This window comes from Periplaneta americana, chromosome 4 (genome assembly GCF_040183065.1).
Source record: "Periplaneta americana isolate PAMFEO1 chromosome 4, P.americana_PAMFEO1_priV1, whole genome shotgun sequence".
In the NCBI taxonomy this organism is placed as follows: domain Eukaryota; kingdom Metazoa; phylum Arthropoda; class Insecta; order Blattodea; family Blattidae; genus Periplaneta; species Periplaneta americana.
Genome location: NC_091120.1, coordinates 110393417 through 110421082, shown reverse-complemented (window position 1 = coordinate 110421082; position 27666 = coordinate 110393417). Strand labels below are relative to the sequence as shown.

The window sequence follows — 27666 nt, the reverse complement described above, 5'->3', positions numbered from 1 at the left end:
ACCGGCTTCATAAGGGTGAATGAGAAACAGTCATATACCCAACGTTAATAAAAAAAAATATGTAATATATCCACAAGGAATTAAGTGCATATATCTGTAGGTATGGATAGTTTTATTAATTCGTAGAAAGCAAACCGTTTATAAATGTTTATTTCTTGAATGTTACTAACTTTTTTGCAATTAAAATGACTCTAGACTGATTAATGTAATATGTAACTAGTCAGCGATGTATGCAATGGAGGGGAAAAGAAACTGGAAACCCTATCCCTTTTATCCTGGCCTAGTTACCGCATTATTGATGTCTTATTGGTGTCCACGAGGTTCAGACCTGTCTTCGGACAGTTGACTAAACAACATGACTCCATTGAATGAATATGTAGGTCTAGTTTGAAACTTGAACAGAATTGAAGACGTAGGCCTACTAGGTAACATTTACGCAGGAATATTTAAGTAAGAATAAATTTGGGGATATGATTGTAAGAAGAAATTTATGAAACAATAGATTAAATTTAGTATTTATCATAATAATGAGACTGAAGATTGTCGTGGGTAAATAAACTATTAACTGAAATTTACATATACGTAGTACAGAAGAGCAGAAGAGTCGAAATTTTAACTGTTAAACAATGCTGAAACAATTATTACTGCATGGCTAATCATTTTCTAACTGAATATTATTATTCTCCTTCTCAAGAATTAAACCAAAGATTTCTCTCTGACTTAATAGAGACTGCTCAATTAAAACCTTGTCTTGTATCTTTTTGTTTGGTACTGTCTTAACTGTTTATGTTAAATGTATTTACTTACTGTACATTATTATTTTACTACATCTTTGTCATTTCATTGTTCCTGTTATGATTGTTATAATTACATACTACTCATAAAAATTTATATAATTATTACTATTCACCATTTAATAGAGCACAGTATTAATATTTCAGATTAATTTTTATACGTAAATTCTTAATTATTCTTTGGGAAGTATACAGTATCTTTGCCATATTCCTCTATTACAGATGTGATTTTGACTATATAAAGAACATGTCATTATATAAGCAGCCAGATTTACATAGGTGTACAGTAGTTTACTGAAACAAATCAAAGATGATTTTTATTAAAAATGTAACGCTTAGTCCAGAAAATATTTCTAGTAGTCTCTATCTTTATATAAATTTGGAAAAAAATTTAGCGTTGAGAAATTCACCGGAGAAAAGTGAACCAGTATCAATATGACCAATAGTATGAAATACAATATTTTTAAGTGATGGTACGTTACTTGCATTTGAATAACGGATACGAGCGGACTTTGTTGATTCTTATTGGAGACGTTATGATATTATATCGTCGTTGTACCAATAACTCCTATGTGACCCATTTATCGATTTTCATATCTTTGCTCTATTAAATAACTTAAATATTGATACAGGAAATAATAAAATCTCCAATATGTACTTATATTTATTTTTTTTCGAAAATTTAAGAATTCACGGTCTCCTATGTACTACTGCCATAAAATGAATACATTTGTTTTTCTTTCTACTGAACAATTTCATATTTTTTACATAGGAGTTGTTGCAGGAACAACGACGATATTCACTTAATCTCTGCAGAGACGACGTCAGTCGCAAGATAAACGCTCAAGTATGATCGCTTTCCACAACGTCGGCTTTCTGCATATTCAAAGGCTTTTGCATCTCCTAAGCTTGAAATTATAATGGAATAGTTTATCTTATCCATCCCTCAAACACGTGTTTTGTTACATTACATGAAGACTTTATTAGTAGTATTTGTTATTTTGTACACTTTTGCCCTATCACATATAAAAATAGTTATTTGTATCGTTTACAACTTTAAAGATTTCAAATCTCACAAAAATGAGTTTATAATTATTATAATTATTATTATTATTATTACTATTATTATTTTCTTTCTCTATATTGTAAATTTATTATACCTTACAAGAAGAGCAAATTTATTATAGAAATTCAGGGGTATAAATAACTAACTAATTGAAATTATATTGAATGGCAGTATTATCAAAGAATGTTTCGAATTATGACACTATCATAGTTGGAGATAGAACTGGGATGTATATATGTAACTTTTGTTGAGCTTTTTCGGTGAACTTTTGTGAACTTTGCATAAATTTCGTTATAAAAATTTGCATCTATTCAACATTTGTAATAATTGTCGTAGATTAAATCGTTATACTGTACTTGCAATGAAACTGTGAATTTAATTTTTGCAAACATTATTCTTGTGGAACAGCTGTAATGATCAACGGAAAAGTATACTTAAAAGCGTTTACCAAAATTCTGTTCATATTATAATATTAATTTTTACTCTGTTTGTATTATACTTTTCATCCAAAAATTAGGTCTATCCGTCACTTACGAAATCACTGAATTATAGTAGTACCGAGGATCTTTATTTCTTAACTATTCTATTGAATGAAACGCCAAATAAAATCAGGCATTGTCTGTTATTTCTGCTAATTTAGGTATTTAAAGTTAAAACATTTTAAAATTGTAAGGACATAGTTATCGCTCATGTATTTGGAACTCAGTAAATCCATACGTGTAACATGAAGTAAAATGTCAGAAAAATACATTGGAAGTTTGAATTACTAGCATCATTCTGTTCTGTTAGGTTGACTTGCTCTCTTCATCTTGTTCCAGTTCTATGTTTCCAGTTTGTTTTGGTTATTTCAGAAATAATCATTTTCACAGTCTTGTGTCTATATGGTCTTTCCCCTTTTGTTTATATTGAGAAAGTCTTTCACTTAGATAAAAAATAATTCTTATCTTTCTTAATTTTGTACATATTTATTCATTAATGATTCACCTGCAGCTGATGTCATCAATCTCATCCATTCTGTCTCTTTTTTGCTTTTGATCCCGACTACGTTTCTTCTTGTTTCGAAATCCTACATCAAGATAAGCATAGTCATAGTTTTATAAAATTTCTGTTGCGTGTTTCGTTGTATTTTATTTCAGAAACATTTTGATTGTGTCCCATACATTTTGGAACTAACTTCTTACACAGATTAGTTCAGGGCATTATTTCTAATGTACAGATTACTGGAAGAGATACTCACCATTTTAAGCAAGGATTTATAATCACTAAAATGTCTGAGCTGATAATGCAGCCTCCGCATTTTGCCAAAATAAGAATTGTTATAAAACGTTATTTACAATAATTGTGGACTGAGTTGTTTAGATTCTCAATAACCATCATTATTTTAATATATAAATGTAATTACATAAACAAACCCATCATAGATTTTTTTAGAATTTTAATGTCCTGGTATAGGAAATAAATGTTTACTACAGTGGCTGATATTAGTGTCGTGCATTACAAGCGCTGTGTTCGGTTCAAGTTTGCCGAGTACGGCGAAGTTCGATATTCGCCGATGTTCGCTTTGCAGAACGAGTCAGTAGTATTTGTTCCACCTTGTTATAAAAATATTCGCTGTCCTTCACTCAAGTTTTAAGCTCTTTCGAATTTTAGCACATATCTTGCTATTAGTTTTTCATGTGAATTAAGACGAAATTTTTAATGTCTTGTTTGTCTCTCTCATGTTCGAAAATTGCAAAACACTAGCTGCTATTGGAGGTTGCAAAATCGACCCAATGGGATCCGAGCCTAAAATCAGAAGCATAAAATAAGCCATTATCAATAACTCACTGCACATCACAAAGATGAATGATACACACCAACTTTTCCCAGAATTTTGGTGCTTAGGCTAAATCTGCTGGTATCTAATATCTCAGCGCAGGCAGGAGTAAAACAAAGAAATCCTTGAAGCCTATAGTGTGAGGAGAAATCCGTTGCGTGCAGAGGTGACAATTTAGTCGCTGTTAATACCTGCCTTTCAGACATGTCTGCTTGAGGCAAGTTTAGCCTTTCTTGATTAGTTAACAATATGCTACATAATTTTTTTTTTCAGGAATGTTATTATTGGTTGAATCTAGCTTAAAAACACAGTATAAAATAAAAGGTAAAACTATAATTATATTTTATTTGACTTTGAAAGTTACTCTGCAGTTATAAAATAATAATAATAATAATAATAATAATAATAATAATAACAATAATAATAATAATAATAATAATATTATTAATAATAATAATATACAAGGTGTCTAATGTAAGCCGCTTATTTTTGTTCAGGCACCCCAATATTAGTGCAATCGTGTGGGAGATATTCAATATGTTCGCAGAGGGAATCAGGGATGTGTATTAGCGTCCATGTGAATGTCTTCTTATGATAATTTCATGTTAAAAATATAGAGTCAATTTGTTCATTATTAATTTTCTTTCGGCTTTCCAACGTTTGCTATAGTCACGTTTATCATTGGATAGTGTTTTATTGAGTCATTTGTTCTTCTTATAATCCCGATATTATTTCTTAATGTGTAAGTTATCTCCAGTCTCTCAAATTAATTTGTTTTCTTTCGTTTGAAATAATTAACGAACGGAAGAAGAAATCTTTCTGTAAAGAACAGACGACTAGAATTTTAACAAAATTAACTCATTCATTCATTTAAATATCTTTTGATTATATCACTCTATAACGGTATGAGTGTGAAATGTCTCGTTTTATTGTAAGTGGTGCATCGAGAGCTCGGGTTTGCGATGTTTCCTTCACATGTGGTGGAGTATTGAGCTGGTCGCCCTCATTCTCTCCAGCTGGGCCTGAATATTGGATCTGTAATAACCTCTGTCCCCCTTAGACAAATAAAAACGAATTAGTAGTTTTGGCAACGGCAAATTTTGACTTAAATCAATTTGGTCGGTTTATCAAAATTTATAACCAATACTCATACAGTCTCTGCCGTGGTAGCTGGTATTTAGTTATGTTACAAGTGCACATCGGAACCATATTTTTCAGATATAAGTAATTTTAACTGATATTCTGAACTTGTTGGCGTTAGTAAATGAATCAGTATGAAATTAGTTGTATTTATATATATGAAGCGATGGCAAAAAGGGATCTCATTACTTAACTATCGTTAAATTAGAATATCAATTACGTAATTGTTGAAATAATTTTTATGTTGGCCTGTTAATAAATATAAATGTTTTCTCTACTTGTTACGTTGAATGTTTAGTTCATTGCTGACCCAACCTGGTGAAATTGCTATTTCTTTGTTCGTCTCGCAAAATAATCCATGGCACGCTTCAACTCCTAGCGACACTACCATGAGAAAGTCACAACCTGGCTAGGCCAAGAAAAACGTTGGATTCAGGCTATGACAGTGCATATGATCTACGACATACCAGATCGACGACAACCCGCATGGGGTTAGACCACATTGACGCATTCTGCTTGCTGGAACATTTTATAATTCAATTCTTCCCGCGCTATCTTTCACTTTCGGAGATTGGAAACGTGAATGATTACCGAAGGCAGGATTCCAGCTGTTATAAGTATTTTCCGTTTTAAAGTAGTTTTAACTAGAACGTCCTAGAGTCACTTGGAATCGGAGTTCGAAATTAAACAGTATGAAAAGAAGAACCGGGGATCGAATCCTCACTGGCAGTCAAAATATTCATCGAACCCACTACTCTAGCTGAGAGCCATGAACTACCTTGAGAGGTCCGCGTATTAGAAGGGAATATTTCTTTCCTGAAACGCGTCATATGATTCAATTTATACTAATCAGTCTACCCGTCTATGTTTATTTATTATTTTCACTATTTTCATCATTATTAAAACTAAAATACAAGCGCACCGAATTAGAGAATTTCAACGATTAAAAGTGTCCCACCCTTGTGTAGTGCGCGATGCCTAAAACAATTTATGAACTGCTTGATTCAGACACTCTGTGTTTATCACATACTTGCATCGCCTTATAAGTCATTAATAAAAGTAGATAAATTTTCGTACAGTAGAGCGTCTCGTTTAGGCACAGTGAAAACGTAAAGAAAATGCAGGTAACGTGTGAAGGGAGGGCGAGCCGTACGAGGAATGCACAAGGTTTTAGTTACAGCATTTATGGCGAAGTATTAATTGAAATTATATTTTCAAAAAACACAAAACAAAAGAACACAAATAGCATAACATTATCATATACACATTTTAAGAAACAAGCAATTGTAACGTTGAAATAATTCAATATAACAAATCAAATTTTGCTACTTATATGATGTTGCTTTCAAGCACAAAATTTTATCGTCATGAATTTCAGAGGCGGAGACGTAGATGGGAAGATAATATTAAAATGAATTTGAGGGAGATAGGGTATGATGATAGAGACTGGATTGATCTTGCTCAGGATAGGGACCTATGGCGGGCTTATGTGAGGGCGGCAATGAACCTCCGGGTTCCTTAAAGGCCAGTAAGTAAGTAAGTAAGTATGACTAAGATAATAACACAGTCTTCTGTGGCCGAATTAACAGAACTGCAGTATATTGGTCTGAAGTGACAACACTATTTCCTGAACATAATTACAGTGTTAATTTGGCCACAGAAGACGATATTATGTTAGTCATATAGAGACTGACATTCATGACAGTAAAAATGCTCTTGAAAGCAACATCATATAAGTAGCAAAATTTTATTTGTTATATTGAATTATTTCAACGTTACAATTGCTTGTTTCTTAAAATGTGTAGCCTATATGAAAACGTTATACAATTTGTGTTCTTTTGTTTTGTGTGTTTTTGGAAAATGTAATTTCTATTAATGCTCCGCCATAAATGTTGTAACTAAATACCTCGTGTTTATCATACGGCTCGTCCTCCCCCACACGTTACCTGCACTTTGTTTACATTTTCACTGTACCTAAACGAGACACTCTACTGTACTTTGGTTTTATCGTTCCTCGTTAAGAAATTATAATGTGAAAAATTCAAAGCATCCAAGAGAATTCGTATGAGTGAATTGGTCAACATATTTCACTGTAATTACAGGCCTTGCTGCGAGGTAATGTGACACACATTTTTGAAAATGAAGATTTTACTTTAACTAAGTGAAGTAGTTTATAAAGTCTATCTTAAAATTTTATATTCACATAGCAAATAAGCTTCATTACGCCAATGGCTTTCCACGGTCGCTAGATCATCATCATCATCATCATCATTATCATAATCATCACTATAATCATCACTACCATATCATCATTATCACCACCACCATCATTATTATTATTATTATTATAATTTGCCTATCAAGTAATAGGTCTAGTGGCCTGTTACAGTCTTAAAGCACATTCGAAATGGTCGACTCACATATATTATGAGCTTGCTCTGGAGATGTGTCGTAGTCCCTGTTTTGGTATCCTGAAACGTCGCATTTTATTTATGTGTTATAACCAATGTTGTCAGGTATAGTCAAGAGATTTGCACCATTAGGAATTATTTTGAGTTCACTAACTATTGCTTCATTTCGTTTGTACTCGTAATCAAAACTTGTCGCTAGATGTATTATTTCATTCATTCATTCATTCATCTAGTAATTCATCCATTCATTCATCTAGTCATTCATACTGGTAGAGTCGAAGCCGTCAAGCCTTCTCTCCAAACCAGTAGAATACATATAAGCTATAAAATCAAATGCAGAGAGAAGAAGTAAATAAGAAAAAGAAATGAATTTACAAATACAAATGCAAAAAAGCACAAATGCAAAAATGCAAAAGGAGGGCAGAAATTACAAGCACAAAGATAAAATTGCAATGAGCACAAACATGTACTAACGTAATGTGTTGACACATAATATATTTCAGTGATTAAAGAAGAAATACTAAAAATATATGTAAAAGAGGGAAGTAACAGATTCTACAATTTTCAAGAGAAACAAAACCGTAAGAATTTCGAAATATTTCCAGTGTATTGCATTGTGCTTCATTAAGTATCACGATGTTTACTAAGCTTGTTTTTTAATACTGTTAAATTCAAACAATATTTTATGTCACTGGGTAGAATATCACACAAGCGCGATAGCAAGATTGTGAATGATAATGAATACGTTGACACTTTGTGTTGATATGACACTTTTATATAGGAATTCCGCATTAATTTGAAGTAATTGATTATAAACACGACAACTTTTTAAAGATGTAGGTTAAAGTGACAAAAAAAAATTTGGTACTTAGCTTGTCATAATGTTGTGCCGAGTTCGTTAATTTTGTTATTATTGCTGTTGAACGAATATTGAATTTAACGGCGCACTTCTGGTGTTGTTTACGAAGGTTTTCGATTACACAATTGAAAGATGTGTTGCAATAGTAAAAATAAGACTATTTGAACTATCTGATTAAATACTCTTAACTTGCAAACCACGACAAAATAAAACAATTTAATTAAGTTAAGATGACAATGTATTAAACAAAGTTTCAGCACACAACGCAATACCCAAAAATCTGCTTCTGAAAAAATTATAAACTCAAAATATTGTTAATATTTTATTTTAACACGTACATCTATTTAGGTTCAAGAAATAATAAAATAATTTGTAATTGAGATAACAAATTTTAACTTTCCATTATAGGTTTTTGTGGTAAAAAAATATAATACTAACACACATTTGTTTTATTTTATTTTCTTTTATTTCTGTTTCGTCACACAATTTACCTTATATATATGCTAGTATTTTATTTCTAAATAAATTACAGATAATGTAATTACCACTAACAACACAATATTGTATCAATAATATTTCAGAGTGGTTTTATCCTATTTAACAATTTGTTTTATTATTATACGTCTATCAGTTTCAAAACTAACACATTCAGAATTGGTAGATAAAAACATTGCTGCTATTGTGATGACTAGGGATCGTATTGTCCTAGGGCGTATAGAGATAAGGTTAGTTATTCATAGACTATATTGACGTGAAATCATGTTTGACGCTTGTACAGGTACTATCAGGAATCACTTGCATCTTGTTTGTGCTGCAGTTGACGTTCTGTTCACGATCCAAAACTAGACCTCGGAGAATGCATTCAACCGATAAAGACTGATACTACGATGACCTTTCCTGGAACTTAAATTATTTTTCATTTGACTTAGTTTTTCTGGTACTGGCAGAGATAAGGCCATAAAACCTTCTCTTCCACTTAACCGGTATAAAAATGCACACCAATTATAAATAACATTATTACAGAAAAGTGGAATAATAATAATAATAATAATAATAATAATAATGTCATGATGATAGCAATAATTATAATAGTAAGAGCCTTGGAAGAATACCTACATCTATTATTCCGAATGTAACCTTAGCGGCATTGAAAGGATCAATTGCTCTCCTGAAGAATCACCTATATTCGAAATCAAACTAAGTTCAGTAGCATTCTTTACTTTTTTGTAACACTTACCTTTCTAAAAATAGGTATATTTTCACTAATCTCAAAAAAAAAATATATATATATATTTGCAGTTATGTACTTGTAGGAATTTCATTGTTAAAACAAAATCAATGGTTTTTCATGAACTTGTAAAAATTTCTATGGTTAAGTACTCTTTGTCCCTTGTGGCAGCTCACGAATGGTGAGAAGATATATAAATTTTAAAATTTAATCATAATAAGAGCAAAATGTAGATCTGTTTAGCTACATGTAATTCTAAATGTTAAACAATTACAATTCAATGTTAAATAAGACAGTGTGAATTGAAAGAATGATTAACTTAACGAAGGAAAATTTATAAATTAAAAATACATATTTTGTACAAAAACAATATTTGAAGAAAGATCACAGTCTAGAGACGGAAATCAGTCTTTCTGACAATCGACTTTAGAAAGTAGTCAATGTGTGACAGTCCTTCACAATATGTACACTAAAGCACGCTATTTTCACTATTACACTATCACAAGGAATGAAGGCTTATATTGATCAAACATTATTTACACTATTGTACACAATTTACAAAATAAGTAGGCTATAGTAATATGAAATAAAATATATTGCATTCCAATACACAACACTGTGTATAAAGCATAAAAGTCGATTCACACTACACATTACGTAATCTTTCCGTTTACATTCTGTATCTTTTCCATTAAAATGTGCTGTATTCACACTTACATTCTATTTCAGTACATTCAAAACCGTGAACCTGTACACTTCTCAAGAAAAAAATATGTAGTCAACAAAAAATTTTATGATATGTGTTATTATTTTAGACGAGGAGGAACGTAGGACTAAACGAAAGAAGAAAAGAACAAAATGGATTCATGATATGTTAAAATAACGAAATACAGATGAAGAATATTTTACTTTATTCAAAGAGATAATACATGATACAAAATTTGTTCAGTATTTTCGAATGTTCAAATATCATTTTTCTTATTTGCTTTCCAATATCGAAGAACAACTTCAACATCAAACCACAACTTTCAGAGAAGCTATAAATGTAAAACAAACGTAATAGTATCACACATTGTTTAAAACAAACCAACACACAGAACTTCCAGTTGCAATTGAGACGAAACCGAAACGTTTTTTAGTGCACATAAACATTGGTGTGATATAATCCTGAATGTAAATGGAAGGCTTACTGAAGGCATACGCAACGTGAAGCGTGTATATATTCATTAAAACACTAGTAAATATCATTTACGGATAACTGATATACCCTAACCAGAAAGATTACGTAATATACGTATAGTGTGAATCGACCATAATAGTGTAAATAATATTGGATCAATGTAGGCATACATTCTTCATTATAGTATAAATAGCAAAAATAGCGTATTCTAATGTACATAATGTAAATAATTAAAGTATAATTTTGTTACAGTGGTTCAAGTTTTGTACTGTCCCACTTGAAGAAACAAGAATCGCGTGAGCATTGAATCGCTTGCTAGAGCACGTGCGTCGTCGTATACTTCAAAACACCAGAACTACTTAATCTTGTAGCCTCCTGGGACAAAGTATGGTCCCTAATAATTGTAGCGTGGAAATCATAATTTCTGAATGAAGTCCCGGAATTAGGAATGATTAACCACCAATAAAACAAGGGGTATAAATCTATGGTTCTTACCTTCGTATGAGATTGCGACAAACAAAAGATAATCGACGAAACATAACACCCACACAAGGACAGGAATATTCCCCGGAGGCGTGACGAGTTAAAGGTTTATTTTTTTGATGGGATATAGCGTATTTCAACTAATCTGCCTCTCTCTGAGATCTCTATCAAATTATTTCGTTGGATGTAATTGGATTATTGCTGTTGAGAATTTGATTTTTAAACTTGAGAAAGAATAATGGGTTTTTGTCCCAATAACAAATATTTCTGACATCTGCATTTTTCATTGAAAGTAAAGAAGGTAATAATACTACATTGTAACATGTAATAGAAAATAGCTAGTTCGTAAATTCCACAGTAGCCAATTTAGATATAAATAAATAAAATATGTACTCCAAGCAATAAGTTATAATCAGCACAATCAAAACATAGCATCATTAGATAGTTTACATCAAAGTATTATCTTATGTAATATCATTTAATCCTCATAATCCAACATTTTAAATCAAATATAATTTAAGATCATTAAAAAATAACCAGAAAAGAACTAAAATGTAGTCATGCAACACCTGTCACTACTTTCATAGCTAACATATTTCCTTACATATTCGGTCTTCTACTTAACATTGCAATATGTGCTAAATGTGACAGATTTCGCTCCTGACATTACTGAATTCTTTCTTATTTATAATGAAAAGTAATGATGTGGACAAGCGGAATTACAGTAGGCCTACTTAATATTTCAAGTTCTTGTGAAAAAAAAAAAGAAAATCATTCTATCTCCAAAGCATGTCCCTTTCTCTACAATACATTATGGTGTAAGATATCATGAAGAGCATTCGCGTTGCAGAATTTGTGATCATGAGAATATTACTTACTTGTCAAATTTCGGCAAAAGTTTGGAAACGATGCCCACCCAACATTGTAACAATTTGGGCCTTACGATAGGTAGCGAAATCTCCTAGAGAAAAACCAGAGGCATTATCATGCTGACAACACGTTAACCCAGTTCTGCTTGGAAGATCTATCACTCTGCTGAACAATGTACACATGAGGTCAACAGTTTACTGGTCGGAATTAGGCCTTCATGAGGTGTCTCAGTAAGATTTTAATTTTGATTTTAATCAAGTGAAGTAAGGTAAGTATTACATATTACATTCTTTATTTATCAGACATGAAGAATGATTACAATAAATTAATAAATAGTACCATTAATTTCATATGATTTCCAACAGCTGTGTCCATGTTTAAGATTAGTATGAGGCGATACCGGTTTGCGACAGGACCCAGTCCTTGAGTACAGCCACATCAGCATAAACTCCAGGATATCCTTTGAGCGCACACTCGAGTCCCCACGATACAATTCCCACTTGTTTGCCCTCGGACACAAGAGGACCACCTGAATCGCCCTGGCAGGAATCCTTGCCTCCTTGGGGCACTCCAGCGCAGATCATACGACGTGTGATACCCCCATACAGCTGGTAATCGGAATTACATTCGTTGAAGTCGATGATGTTGACCTGCACTTGTTGCAGCTGGGTTGGAGAACCACCACCTGAAGAGAGATCTCCCCATCCGCTGACGATGACGGGTGTTCCGGTAGCTGGTGCGACTGAAGTCAATGATATGGGCTGTACTGAATCGCTGTACACGAAAGGTTGCGAAACCTGAAAAGTGAATGGAATATTCTATTATGAGTCCAGCTTTACGTTAGTAGTCATATTCCCTTTGCCACTGCATCATTACCGCAGTGACGAGTAAAAACATTCGACGAGGATTCGTATTATCATTAACACCAAGAACATGAAGCAGCACCAAAATCGCCCAAATCGCTCGCACCACACCACAATACTAGGGGATTCTTTCTCACATAGAACGAAAATTGAGTATATTTTGTTGCATAGACTAGAGTAGTTTACAAGTACGCACCTTGATCAGAGCGACGTCGTAGTCTCTATTGTAGTATTGAGGATGGATGATAACTTGTGCAACGGAATGAACCGATCCACCTTTCTCCTTGGTGCTCGAACCTACACGAATGCTCAGATTATTCATTGCTTTCCTGTAATATGAAGAAATAAACATAAATTTACATTTGTTCTATGACTTGGGAAATTGTAGAGTGAATCTGGAGGAGATGACTATCGGGGGGAGGTGCTTACTTCTTTCTAGTTTCACATTCTTGCAAGAGAGAACGTCACGCGCATGTCTTCATGATCACTGAGACAGTTGAATGTCTGTAAATTGGAAGCTATCTCATTTTGTCACTTGTTTTTGTTGTGAAAAGAAGAAAAATAAGAAAACAGCTCATTTTCTACTATAAAATAATTGCACAGTTATGTTAAAGTTTTAATACTTCCTTTAATTCGTAATAACTGTCAAACCTTTGCAATGGATATAGTAGTAAAGATTCTGAAGTTTGTGTTGTTTACAACTAACGACCTTGTTCCGCCATCTTAGGCTACGTCACAGCAATAGGCATCTTACCCCGATACTTGGGAAAATGCTTACTTTCTTTTGGGGTAAGATGGCAACTTGTTGCAAGAGTTTTATTTATTTTGTATATTTCAGGAAATGCGTAAACATTACGTAAGGTCTCTGATAGTGGTCAGTGGATTTAGTATAATTTTCAACTTGCGATGGAACATGTTAGAACAGGGGGTATGAACTGTTTTAGAGCATAGCAATCATACGGGATTCCTTACCGTACCCTTAAACGCCGCCTAATAAAGAATAATGATAAAAATTTACTGGATTGAATTCATTGTGTGGAACAAGTAATTTCTCGATTCTTGCACATGGCAATATAATCTGTGCAATGACTATGTTGCTAAATAGAGATAAACGACTGAGAAAGTGTTCATGACCTTCAGATTAAGTTATTTTTGTTATATACGTGTATCAAATCAAGTTTAGGTAAAATACATATATTAGTAAATCTGTTAATTGCATTTGCCATCTTACCCGACTATCGGGGAAAGATGTCTACAGTCCAGTTATAATAAAACCTGTATCTATAAATAAGATAATTAATGTTTTCCGTTTTGTACTAAAAATATAGTTTCAAAATACCTTCCTGACTTTGATATTTCAATATGAAATTCAAAACCAAAACAACAGTATCTTAAATTTTCAATCACAGAAATCGTAAGGCATCTTTCCCCGATCCACTCCACATAGATTTAAAATTGACCTAGATTTCTTTCATTTGCGTACTCACCCACTCACGCAATGCGCTGCAAGTAAAACGAAATCGGGACTAATAATGGAACCTCCGCACCAATGGCCGTATGGAGCCAGTTGCATTGATACCTGTGAAAGAAAGAGCGATATCTCGTTACACACGAGTAAACTCGACGTAAGTACACTTCCATTGCGTTTAAGATGTGAGTAATAATTAGTAGCCTTACCTGATAAGGGAAGTTTGTGATGTTTGCAGGCTCGCCACCAACAATTCGACCGTCTGTCGAGGGCCTCATACTCAGTGGTATGGCACCTATAAATACAGAAAAGAACGTTAATATGAAACCTGGACAATATTCTGTAGTTTGCATTGTCGCTTCTCTCTATTAGTAACTAATAAAGTAAAGTACCATGACTGCATGCCAGAAGCGAAACTAACACAACGATGCTGATCATGTTGGTTGTTATGGAGAGGTAGATGTGTAACAGTTCTCGTATCTTATCCCCTATTTATATCCGTCGCTTCACTGTAATCAGTTGTGAATGGAGTTATCTAACTACGGGAATTCGCGATGGCAAGTGGGGAATTAATAATATTCTCGCAAAATTCCCATTATCTATTCTCTTCGCATATGAAGGAAATAAACATTTGGAAGTTTCTCCTCTGAGAGTGATTGCTAAATCTGATTAAGAATTTCCCGACTGCGTAATGAATTGTGAAATTAGCATTTTGTGATGCGCGTTGTAATGAGTCCATAGAGGGATTCAGCAAAGTTGAACGTTTACCCAAACAATACAGGGTAACGTGTGGTTAGAACATAATCCCCCTGTCCGTTATAGCTCGCTTAAAAGTCGGATTTCGCTGTACCTAATGTAGCTTTAAAAATTATTCACGGTGCTACGTGGAGACCGGCCTATACTTAGGCGGAAAATTCATTAGAATTACTTCTTCCAAAAGACTAGAATCAGAATTCATTCTGTAACTCTAGTCGAAGATATTGCTCCTTAGACCACACAATTATGGCGCAGGCCTTAGATTCCATCTCAGCATTTGTTATTTCAGCCTCAATACGTCACTGTCAACATTAAGTTATTTCGATCTACTGAAACATGTATATAATTGTTTTTTAGTGTACAAGTTCTTAAAGGTTATCTTTTCGGCATGAATGTAAAGTTTGTGAAACTAGACCAACATATGATGACCAAAATGATAAATTTATGATTGTGTATCATAAATGTTTTTCTACGATGGTACAAATTTATATTAAATAAATATCTCAAGTTAGAAAAGTTAAAATATCACGATTTCACGGCCGTCTAAACTCAGAACCAGAAAGATTTAAGTAGCCAGCTACATAGTCAACATAGCGATTACAAAAAGTTGAGATTTCGTGATATCACTGCAGAACAATAATTGAGGATAGGGTAAAATAGTGAACGGCAAGTCAAAAAAGTACATAATTTTGTAAAATACCTCACAAATGTTCACTATGACCGCCCCTCGTGATATGGCATATGTCTCTCCTGTAGTCTAATTCAACCCACACCCATTGCAGCATTGACATGTCCACCTCTACGATTGCGGTTACGAAATTTCTTTTGTTGTAGGCTATGTCTCGGAACAAGGGCGACACATACAGTAGAGTCTTGAACAAATCTCCACAGCAAAAATCCAAGGGAGTTAAGTCTGGTAAGCTAGGAGGCTAAGTGAGAATAAATTGGTCAATAGTCATTAGATGCACGTCCAATCGTTAACTTCTTCATGTAGCTACTTTGAAAAGCATCTTTCACTGGATCGATTGTTTCGACACATGGACCTCGTCGCCCATGGCGTTTAGGCGTGCACGAACATCTTTAGTTTTCGAATATTACGTACCACTCGCGTATTTTTTTTTTCGTATGTATGTGCATTCTTATGAAATCTAGCACGAAAAAGACGCTGCACCGTTGTAATAGAATTCATTATTGCGAGCTCTACAAAGGAGTAATGCTTTTCGGATTCTGTTCAAATCCTGATTGTAGCCGATAATTTCAATTTTTTTCTTTCAATGCCGCAAGAACATATTGTTCTATTAGTGTGTTACAGAGCAATATTTGAAACATTCTCTTTCAAACAAAATGCATTACATTGTTGTATATATAACCATTACATTGTTACGGCTTACCAAATCCCAGGACTAAATTACGACTCACGGTGTATATTATAGATTTTTATTTAGCTAGTAGCAAAGTCAGTACAACTATAATTCCTAAATATTTAACTTGTGTGGAAGGTGTTAGATGTGAGAAAATAAAGTAATTATTTATTATTTCATTACATGAAGTATTTTGTATTAATAAGTGATAATCATTTATAGGTGGAGGAAAACCTTTCATTGTTAAAGATAATGGAATATACGAGATTAGAGTCAATCCAATTTTTCACATCGTTGGTTCCATTTCTATCATTTAAATCAGTTTTATCCTCATTTTCCCCATTAAATGTTAGTACAGTAACATCTGCAAAAGAAAATTTATTACCACGATATTTCTTGAGATCAATTGTCAACAAATCATTAATATATCTACACATTAAAACTTAGTTTGGTCTTATTACTGTACGTTGTGAAATACCAATATCGGGCAATTTACAATTGCTTACATAGCCTAATTCTCAATTGACTTTTTGACATCTATTTTCTAAACATGAACGAAAACGTTATTTTAATGTACCGAAGTATATATGATATTTCCATGCAGATATTCTGCGTCATCATACTATGAAAGAGTAATGGAACTAAGAAAAATTCTCTCCGGCGCCGGGATTTGAACCCGGGTTTTCAGCTCTACGTGCTGATGCTTTATCCACTAAGCCACACCGGATATCACCCCGGCGTCGGACAGAATCGTCTCAGATTAAGCTCCAACTCTTGGGTTCCCTCTAGTGGCCGCCCTCTGCACTACGTCATAGATGTCCATGAACGTAGGACCGAAGTCCACACATGTGCTGAGGTGCACTCGTTATGAGTGACTAGTTGGCCGGGATCCGACGGAATAAGCGCCGTCGTAACATATCATATACGTTATTTTAATGTACCGAAGTACATATGATATTTCCATGCAGATATTCTGCGTCATCATACTATGAAAGAGTAATGGAACGGAGAAAAATTCTCTCCGGCGCCGGGATTTGAACCCGGGTTTTCAACTCTACGTGCTGACGCTTTATCCACTAAGCCACACCGGATACCACCCCGGCGTCGGACAGAATCGTCTCAGATGAAGCTCCAACTCTTGGGTTCCCTCTAGCGGCCGCCCTCTGCACTACGTCATAGATGTCTATGAACGTAGGACCGAAGTCCACACATGTGCTGAGGTGAACTCGTTATGAGTGACTAGTTGGCCGGGATCCGACGGAATAAGCGCCGCCTTAAATCACGAAGTGATTTACGCATATCATATACGTTATTTTAATGTACCGAAGTACATATGATATTTCCATGCAGATATTCTGCGTCAACATACTATGAAAGAGTAATGGAACGGAGAAAAATTCTCTCCGGCGCCGGGATTTGAACCCGGGTTTTCAGCTCTACGTGCTGATGCTTTATCCACTAAGCCACACCGGATACCACCCCGCCGTCGGACAGAATCGTCTCAGATTAAGCTCCAACTCTTGGGTTACCTCTAGTGGCCCCCCTCTGCACTACGTCATAGATGTCTATGAACGTAGGACCGAAGTCCACACACGTGCTGAGGTGCACTCGTTATGAGTGACTAGTTGGCTTTCATAGTATGATGACGCAGAATATCTGCATGGAAATATCATATGTACTTCGGTACATTAAAATAACGTATATGATATGCGTAAATCACTTGGGCGCTTATTCCGTCGGATCCCGGCCAACTAGTCACTCATAACGATTGCACCTCAGCACATGTGTGGACTTCGGTCCTATGTTCATAGACATCTATGACGTAGTGCAGAGGGCGACTACTAGAGGGAACCCAAGAGTTGGAGCTTAATCTGAGACGATTCTGTCCGACGCCGGGGTGATATCCGGTGTGGCTTAGTGGATAAAGCATCAGCACGTAGAGCTGAAAACCCGGGTTCAAATCCCGGCGCCGGAGAGAATTTTTCTCCATTCCATTACTCTTTCATAGTATGTTGACGCAGAATATCCGCATGGAAATATCATATGTAATTCGGTAAATTAAAATAACGTATATGATATGCATAAATCACTTCGTGATTTAAGACGGCGCTTATTCCGTCGGATCCCGGCCAACTAGTCACTCATAACGAGTGCACCTCAGCACATGTGTGGACTTCGGTCCTATGTTCATAGACATCTATGACGTAGTGCAGAGGGCGACTACTAGAGGGAACCCAAGAGTTGGAGCTTAATCTGAGACGATTCTGTCCGACGCCGGGGTGATATCCGGTGTGGCTTAGTGGATAAAGCATCAGCACGTAGAGCTGAAAACCCGGGTTCAAATCCCGGCGCCGGAGAGAATTTTTCTCCATTCCATTACTCTTTCATAGTATGTTGACGCAGAATATCTGCATGGAAATATCATATGTAATTCGGTAAATTAAAATAACGTATATGATATGCATAAATCACTTCGTGATTTAAGACGGCGCTTATTCCGTCGGATCCCGGCCAACTAGTCACTCATAACGAGTGCACCTCAGCACATGTGTGGACTTCGGTCCTACGTTCATAGACATCTATGACGTAGTGCAGAGGGCGGCCACTAGAGGGAACCCAAGAGTTGGAGCTTAATCTGAAACGATTCTGTCCGACAGCGGGGTGGTATCCGGTGTGGCTTAGTGGATAAAGCGTCAGCACGTAGAGTTGAAAACCCGGGTTCAAATCCCGGCGCCGGAGAGAATTTTTCTCCGTTCCATTACTCTTTCATAGTATGATGACGCAGAATATCTGCATAGAAATTTCATATGTACTTCGGTACATTAAAATAACGTATATGATATGCGTAAATCACTTCGTGATTTAAGACGGCGCTTATTCCGTCGGATCCCTGCCAACTAGTCACCTCAGCACACGTGTGGACTTCGGTCCTACGCTCATAGACATCTATGGTGTGGTGCAGAGGGCGGCCACTAGAGGGAACCCAAGAGTTGGAGCTTAATCTGAGACGATTCTGTCCGACGCCGGGGTGGTATCCGGTGTGGCTTAGTGGATAAAGCATCAGCACGTAGAGTTGAAAACCCGGGTTCAAGTCCCGGCGCCGGAGAGAATTTTTCTCCGTTCCATTACTCTTTGATAGTATGAACGAAAACGTTTGAGTAAAACTTCTCCAATACCAACGTTTTCCAATTCTGAAGGAAGGATATTGAATACAAAAATTTAAATAAAGGATGCCTGGTGGCACAAAAGAGATGATTATATCACAACGATTACAGAAACAAAGGAAAGAAGAAGTATTAAATTAAAACCTGATGGATGGTTCCAATATGGAATTATGAAAGAGATTACAATGACAGTACGGAAAAAATTAGGTTGGAGAAGTATGACCTCCAAAAGGAAGAAATAGAAAATAGGCTCTGAGGATGGTGATAAAGCACCGAAACAGCTGTAAGCCGCACAAACTTACATAATAAACACGAGTAAGTCCGCTAGTTAATCAATTACTTAAATACAAAATACTCTGAATACTGTAACTCGAAAATATTCAAAACCTTGAACAAAATCATATTGCTTCTCCATAAATAACAATTCACAAGTACCGAATAATATTCCGTTCATATAGGAAAATCCATAAATGGTGCCAACGGTCCCTTACATTCATCTTGTCGAAGAGATGAATTATAAGATAAGATCGCTCATTACAGAGCATGTATAAAAATGTAATTATATTACTCACTACTTATAGTTGGGAAATACTTAATCTGTTTTAGCAATCACTGTCAGATTGTTTATTTCCTTCATTATACGACGAGAATAGATCTTGGGAAATTTGGGAGAATATTATTAATTCGTCACTAGGCATCGCGAAATCCCGTAGTTACATAACTCCATTCACAACTGATTACAGTGAAGCGACGGATATAAATAGTGAATAAGATACGAGAACTGTTACACATCTACCTCTCCATAACAACCAACATGATCAGCATCGTTGTGTTAGTTTCGCTTCTGGCATGCAGTCATGGTACTTTACTTTATTAGTTACTAATAGAGAGAAGCGACAATGCAAACTACAGAAATTGTCCAGGTATCATATTAACGTTCTTTTCTGTATTTATAGGTGCCATACCACTGAGTATGAGGCCCTCGACGGACGGTCGAATTGTTGGTGGCGAGCCTGCAGACATTACAAACTTTCCCTATCAGGTATTAATTATTACTCAACGCAATGGAAGTGTACTTACGTCGAGTTTACTCGTGTGTAACGAGATATCGCTCTTTCTTTCACAGGTATCAATGCAACTGGCTCCATACGGCCATTGGTGCGGAGGTTCCATTATTAGCCCCGACTTCGTTCTACTTGCGGCCCATTGCGTGAGTGGGTGAGTACTCAAATGCCAGAATCGAGGTCAATTTTAAATCTATGTACAATTTCCCCTAGTCATAGAACAAATGTAAATTTATGTTTATTTCTTCATATTACAGGAAAGCAATGAATAATCTGAGCATTCGTGTAGGTTCGAGCACCAAGGAGAAAGGTGGATCGGTTCATTCCGTTGCACAAGTTATCATCCATCCTCAATACTACAATAGAGACTACGACGTCGCTCTGATCAAGGTGCGTACTTGTAAACTACTCTAGTCTATGCAACAAAATATACTCAATTTTCGTTCTATGTGAGAAAGAATCCCCTAGTATTGTGGTGTGGTGCGAGCGATTTGGGCGATTTTGGTGCTGCTTCATGTTCTTGGTGTTAATGATAATACGAATCCTCGTCGAATGTTTTTACTCGTCACTGCGGTAATGATGCAGTGGCAAAGGGAATATGACTACTAACGTAAAGCTGGACTCATAATAGAATATTCCATTCACTTTTCAGGTTTCGCAACCTTTCGTGTACAGCGATTCAGTACAGCCCATATCATTGACTTCAGTCGCACCAGCTACCGGAACACCCGTCATCGTCAGCGGATGGGGAGATCTCTCTTCAGGTGGTGGTTCTCCAACCCAGCTGCAACAAGTGCAGGTCAACATCATCGACTTCAACGAATGTAATTCCGATTACCAGCTGTATGGGGGTATCACACGTCGTATGATCTGCGCTGGAGTGCCCCAAGGAGGCAAGGATTCCTGCCAGGGCGATTCAGGTGGTCCTCTTGTGTCCGAGGGCAAACAAGTGGGAATTGTATCGTGGGGACTCGAGTGTGCGCTCAAAGGATATCCTGGAGTTTATGCTGATGTGGCTGTACTCAAGGACTGGGTCCTGTCGCAAACCGGTATCGCCTCATACTAATCTTAAACATGGACACAGCTGTTGGAAATCATATGAAATTAATGGTACTATTTATTAATTTATTGTAATCATTCTTCATGTCTGATAAATAAAGAATGTAATATGTAATACTTACCTTACTTCACTTGATTAAAATCAAAATTAAAATCTTACTGAGACACCTCATGAAGGCCTAATTTCGACAAGAAATCTGTTGACCTCAAGTGTACATTGCTCAGCAGGGTGTAAGACCATCAACGCAGAACTGCAGTAACGAATTGTCAGCGGGATAATGTTTCTGCATTTAAAATTACTGTAATTTTATATACCAGATTTCGCTACCTGTCTTATATTCCTAAATTCATAATGATATTAAGTGGAAACCGGTCCCATACACTGGAAAAAATTTTACGAAGAACAGTCTCTCTTCATGAGAGCTCGAAAATGCGAGTGCAGGCCTAATGCCTTGAAACTTAGACCACGATGTTACGGTGTGCGATAATTCTTTTAATCTTGGCATAAAGCATATTATTTACGTTAGCTTTACATATTTTATTTCACGAGCAGAGTGTAAGTAATTTTAGTATCACAGTTGCGTGTTAATAGTTTCTTAAACTTTACAACACGCACTTGAGAATATTTAATTATGACTTAGGCTATGAAATAATATGAGCTTAGACAGATATATGACATATGCAATACAACACATGGAAATATTTGTAATGAAATATTGTTGTTCGCTGGAGTGATTTATTTAATCATAGTTCGCTACCCAATGGTAGATCCTTCACTGCAAGTACAAAATGCAAAGTTTACAGATTTTTTGGGAAAATATAAATTCGAGACGATGGACTCCATGTACCATTTCACTAAAGTGCATTGAAGATATCAATGCAAGTCAAATTTCTTCAAAATTGAGGGAAAACCCGAAGACTGAAGGCAAGGTCAATGCACGAACAAACTTTCCCCGCACTACATCCGCAGTGCAACCTGTCCATGCAACTTCGCCACCTCCTTCAACCCCAGCTAAACCTACGTGACAGCTGTTGAAGCAGTTTTTCTCACTCCAGCTCACGTCTCTGAAAATAGCACATATAAACGCTCAAAGTGTGTTATCTCATTATAAAGAAGTACCTTCAATTTTCTCTAACCAAGACCTTCATTGTATTCTTGTCAGTGAATCATGGCTTAAGCCCTCTCTCCCGTCCTCTATTGTCCATTTAAATTCTTACACTCTATGCAGAAATGACAGATTATATAAGCGAGGGGGTGGAGTATGCGCTTATATTAGGAATGACCTGAAGCCGAAAGTTCTTCTACAATCCCAAGGCGATCCTGTACATCCCGAATACATATTCATCGAAATACAAGCAAACCTACAGAAATGTCTTGTAGCCGTTGTTTATAAACCCCGCAAAGCTGGCCATTTATCTGATCTACAAAGTCCACTAACTAATCTTTTGCCGCAATATGAACACGTTCTAGTTTTCGGTGATTTCAACACCAATCTTCTAGCTCCTAATCAAATGGGACTAAACAACTGTGTAACAAGTTGGAAGCATTTAACTTAAAAATTCTCCCCCTTAACCCCACCTATCATATAGCTATTACTGAAGCCCTAATAGATCTAATTATTACAAACAATTCTAACAGAATTGTAATTTCATGGCAGTTGCCTGTTCCTGGAATTTCCGCACACGACTTAATATTCGTAGAGTATTCTCTTCAGTGCCCGAAAGCTGCAGCGAAATCCATTACATACAGAGATCTAAAACATGTCGAAAACGATCGATTAATTTCCGGCGTCATGGAATTGCCATGGCACACAATATTTAACTTAGTCACTGTTGATGAAAAATTGATCGTTTTTAATAACATGATGATACAAATATTTGATAAACATGCACCATTAAGGAACAAGCGTGCCACTCATCGTCCTGCTGAATAGATGACTGATAACATACGTAACCTCATGACGTCACGTGATGCTGCCTACAGGAAATATAGACACAATAAATCTGAGGAAAATTTTTACAGCTATAAAAAAAATTAGGAACAGAACAACGCAAAACATTAGAAATGTCAAACGCCGTCATGCTCTCAGTCTTGTCGACCACTCCATTTCCCCACGGTATCTTTCGAAGCATTTACGTGACATGGGACTAAGAAGAAAAACCGCAAAAACTGAAATCCCAAACATATCACTTGATAAATTTAATCAGTATTTTACTTCACCACCCACCTCACAACCTGATAAACAACAAAACCTTAACACCATGAATACTCTCTTAACCAATCTTCTTCCTACTCGCGAAAAATTTTTCTTCTCTGATATTACAGACACTGAATTTAGGCAGGCTGTCAAAAACATTAGATCTACAGCACAAGGCTCTGACAACATAAACATTGTTTTCGTCAATAAATTAATCGATATCGTGCTTCCTGTGATAACACACATGTTTAATTCTTCTATCATTACTTCTACCTACCCAAATCTCTGGAAAACGGCTTTAGTGCTTCCAGTACCTAAAGTAAACACACCTATATCTCCTAAAGACTATCGGCCAATCTGCATTCTTCCTGTTCTATCAAAGGCTCTTGAACGTATTCTCCATAAGCAATTAAGCAAATATCTGATTGAATTTAATATTACCTACCCCTTCCAATCTGGATTCAGAAGAGGGCATAGCACTCCCACTGCTTTATTGAATTTAACTGAGATATACGAGAGGCTATGGATATACGACTAGCAACAATATTAATTTTATTGGATTATAGCAAAGCCTTTAACTCTGTTGACATGGATCTACTACTAAATTTTTCTGACAGCGTTATCACCTGGATGCACTCCTACCTCACTGGCCGCCAGCAGCGTGTTGTCTTCAATAATCGGTTCTCCTCCTGGCAGACAGTAGAGTCAGAATTTCCCTAGGTTTCGGTATTGGGTCCACTGCTTTTCTGTCTCTATATTAACGATATCGCTAAGTCATTTAAACATTGCAAATATCATATTTATGCAGATGACGTTCAATTATACATTTCCGCCAGTCCTGATAGACTAAGTGACCGTATTGATAGACTCAATAATGATCTCGAATCTGTTTCATCTTGGTCTGAACAATTCGGACTTAAGTACAGATAAATCACAGGCTATCTTATTTTCGAATAAAAGATTAATCCCCGATATTAATAAGCTGAACTTTCCTCCTGTGACTCTGAATAAAGCGATCATTCCATTCAGTTCAACTGTAAAAAACCTGAGAGTTAATTTTGAACCTAACCTTACCTGGGATACGCATATCAAACACATATGCAAGAAAGTATTTTCCACTCTTCACTCATTAAAAAGATTGTACCACTATCCAGCTAAATTAAAGCAGACGCTTGTACAGACTCTTATTATCCCACATTTCGATTATTCTGACGGTTTATTCAGTGATTTCAGGGTGGATTCATCCCATAAACTGCAACATGTTCATAATGCGTGTGTTCGCTTCATTTGTAATGTCCGCTACTACGATCACATTTCGCCTTCTTTCGATAAATTATCGTGGCTCAGGTTAAATGAGAGGAGAAAGTTACATTCCCTTTCTCTCTTATACCGAATTTTGCGCACCTCTGCTCCCTCTTACTTATTTGTCCAATTCCACAATCTTTCTCGTTATCATAACTTAAATAATCGGTCACAATATGATAACATGCTAGAAATATCACTCCACACATCATCTCTTTATTATTCATATTTCACTGTTGATACTTCTCGCCACTGGAATTCTCTGCCGCCTGAAGTCAAGGGCTGCCGAACTTTAATTTATTTTAAATGTAAATTAGAAAAAAATCTTATGATGAGTTGTCAGACCTAACGCGTTGCAAATATTTAATGCAATGTATTCCACTGTATTTTTATAGTTTGTTCCTTTTTCTATTGTGTAATCATGTAAATGTTGTTTATTTATCACTTAACACCAATAAATGTATCCTACTGTGTTTTCTTTCATTATTATTAGTCTATTATTTTATTGTGTACTTTTTATTCAATTGTCGGTTTTTAGTTTAATTATGTGAATCCTACTTACTTGTAACCTAATATTAATATGTATTCCAATGTGTTTATTTTTATTTTTACTGTGTACATTTTTATTGAATTATCGGCTTCTGTTTTTGTGTTATTCTTATTTGATTCTAACAACATTAATATGTATTCCACTATGTTTATTTTTATTTTATGAGGTAAATTTTTATATAACTATCTCCTTCGATCTCATTATGTACCTAAATCGTATCAGTATGTAATTACATAATTCCGATCCAATTGTTGTTCAACTACGTATGTAAGCAAGTTTTAATCCTGCTTGAGTATAAGAGAAGGCCGTAATATTCACTATGTTTTACTTGCGTGAATCTGTGAGTGTGTAATCTTAAATCACTTTGATGCTCCCAGACCTAGACACTTTCTTATGATAGCATGATACGGTAACTCTCATTGCGTGCTATATGTATTAATAGCTTCATTTTGTCTGGCAAATTTAAGGCCATAAAGCCTTCTCTTCCACTCAACCAATATTTAATCATATACATTAAATACATAAATAGAACAAACAACACAAAAGTAGACGCTTAAGTAATTACATGAAATAAAGTAAACAATTTAAATATAATCAAGATTAATTGCATAATATAAAACAAGGGGGATATACAACTTATATAACATGGAAATTACTAGAGATAAATTCGACGTTTACATGTACCAATTATAGACGCATAGAAAACATAATAAGAATATAAGCAATTTGGATGATAACGAAATCACTTGAAGTATAATGTACAGTAGGCTATATAAATACAAGAATATAGACGGGATAAAAGGCATAAGAGACTACATAGCGAAAACGTACCATATAATTGATTAAGTAAAATATTAAAAAAAAAAATAATAATAATATTTCTAATAATAATAACAATAATAATAGTAACTATGATAATAATAATAATAATTATAATAATAATAACAATAATGGTAACAGTAATAATAATAATAACAATAATAATAATAATAATAATAATAATAATTTATTTATTTATTTATTACTTATTTATTTATTATTAATATTTGTGTGCTGAACAACAGCCAGAGGCCAATTATAGTTCAGCACAATACACAAACAGAAGATACAAAGGTGCAAAACAAAAATAAATAATATCATAAATAACAAAAACATACATGAATACAATTGTGTACAAACAGTAAAAACTAATAATCAAAACGAAACTAAACCTTAAAAGGATCTAAATTGTGCCCATGCAAATTGGCATATTTTATGCATCTACAGACTGGAGAAAGTGATTTTGAATTTCGGTTATAAAAAATTTTTTGAAATCTTAAACCTTTTGTAGGAATACGAAGGCTGATATTGTTTATGATAGACTCACAATCAATATCACCCTTGATAACTTTGCAAAAAAATTGATAATCAAGATTTAGACGTCTAGCATAAAGGCTACAACAGTTAAAATATTTACAGGTAATATCATAGTTAAAGTCAGTGGAATTGGGTATATATCGAAAAGCACATAGGGAAATAAATTTTCTTTGAATATTTTCCAATTTAACCGAATCGGTTGAAGTAATGGAATTCCAGGCTACAGATGCATATTCAAGTTTAGAGCGAACCAAAGTAAAGTATAGAATTAATAGTGACTCAGGAGTAGAAAAAGAATAAGTTATAGACCTTATTAAACCAAGCATTCTTATTGAATGATTATAAATATATTGAACATGATCGTGAAAGTATAATTTAGAATCGAGTAGTACACCAAGATATTTTATAGAATTTTTCCTAATAATACAGGCGTTATTAAGAGAATAATTAAATTTTATGGAAGTAGTTTTTCGAGAGTACGAAATGACAAAAGTTTTTGTTTCATTAATTTTCATTCCATTAATGTCAGACCAAAGTTCAATGGAGTTAATATCATTTTGAAGAGTTTGGCAATCGGCAGAACTATTTATTGAGCGAAAGATTTTGAGATCATCAGCAAATAACAGGTAGTTTGAACTTATTCTTTTACATATGTCATCAATAAATAATAAAAATAAT

At 35.0% G+C, this 27666-nt stretch overlaps 2 protein-coding genes across 2 annotated transcripts; one reads left to right on the top strand and one right to left on the bottom strand.

Annotated features, from left to right (window-relative positions):
* Positions 1-10208: 10208 nt before the first annotated feature.
* Positions 10209-14709, bottom strand: LOC138698113 (trypsin alpha-like). The gene is made up of 5 exons (XM_069823845.1): positions 14571-14709; positions 14388-14473; positions 14198-14289; positions 12907-13039; positions 10209-12644 (listed from the first exon to the last, which is right to left on the bottom strand). Exons 1-5 carry the CDS (start codon positions 14614-14616, stop codon positions 12231-12233), a joined length of 771 nt encoding a protein of 256 aa, XP_069679946.1. The 5' UTR covers positions 14617-14709; the 3' UTR covers positions 10209-12230.
* A 5548-nt stretch (positions 14710-20257) lies between these two features.
* LOC138698112 (trypsin-1-like) lies at positions 20258-21697 on the top strand. The gene is made up of 5 exons (XM_069823844.1): positions 20258-20319; positions 20416-20501; positions 20586-20677; positions 20781-20913; positions 21176-21697. The coding sequence occupies exons 1-5, from the start codon at positions 20274-20276 to the stop codon at positions 21587-21589; spliced, it is 771 nt and encodes a 256-aa protein (XP_069679945.1). The 5' UTR covers positions 20258-20273; the 3' UTR covers positions 21590-21697.
* Positions 21698-27666: the final 5969 nt, after the last annotated feature.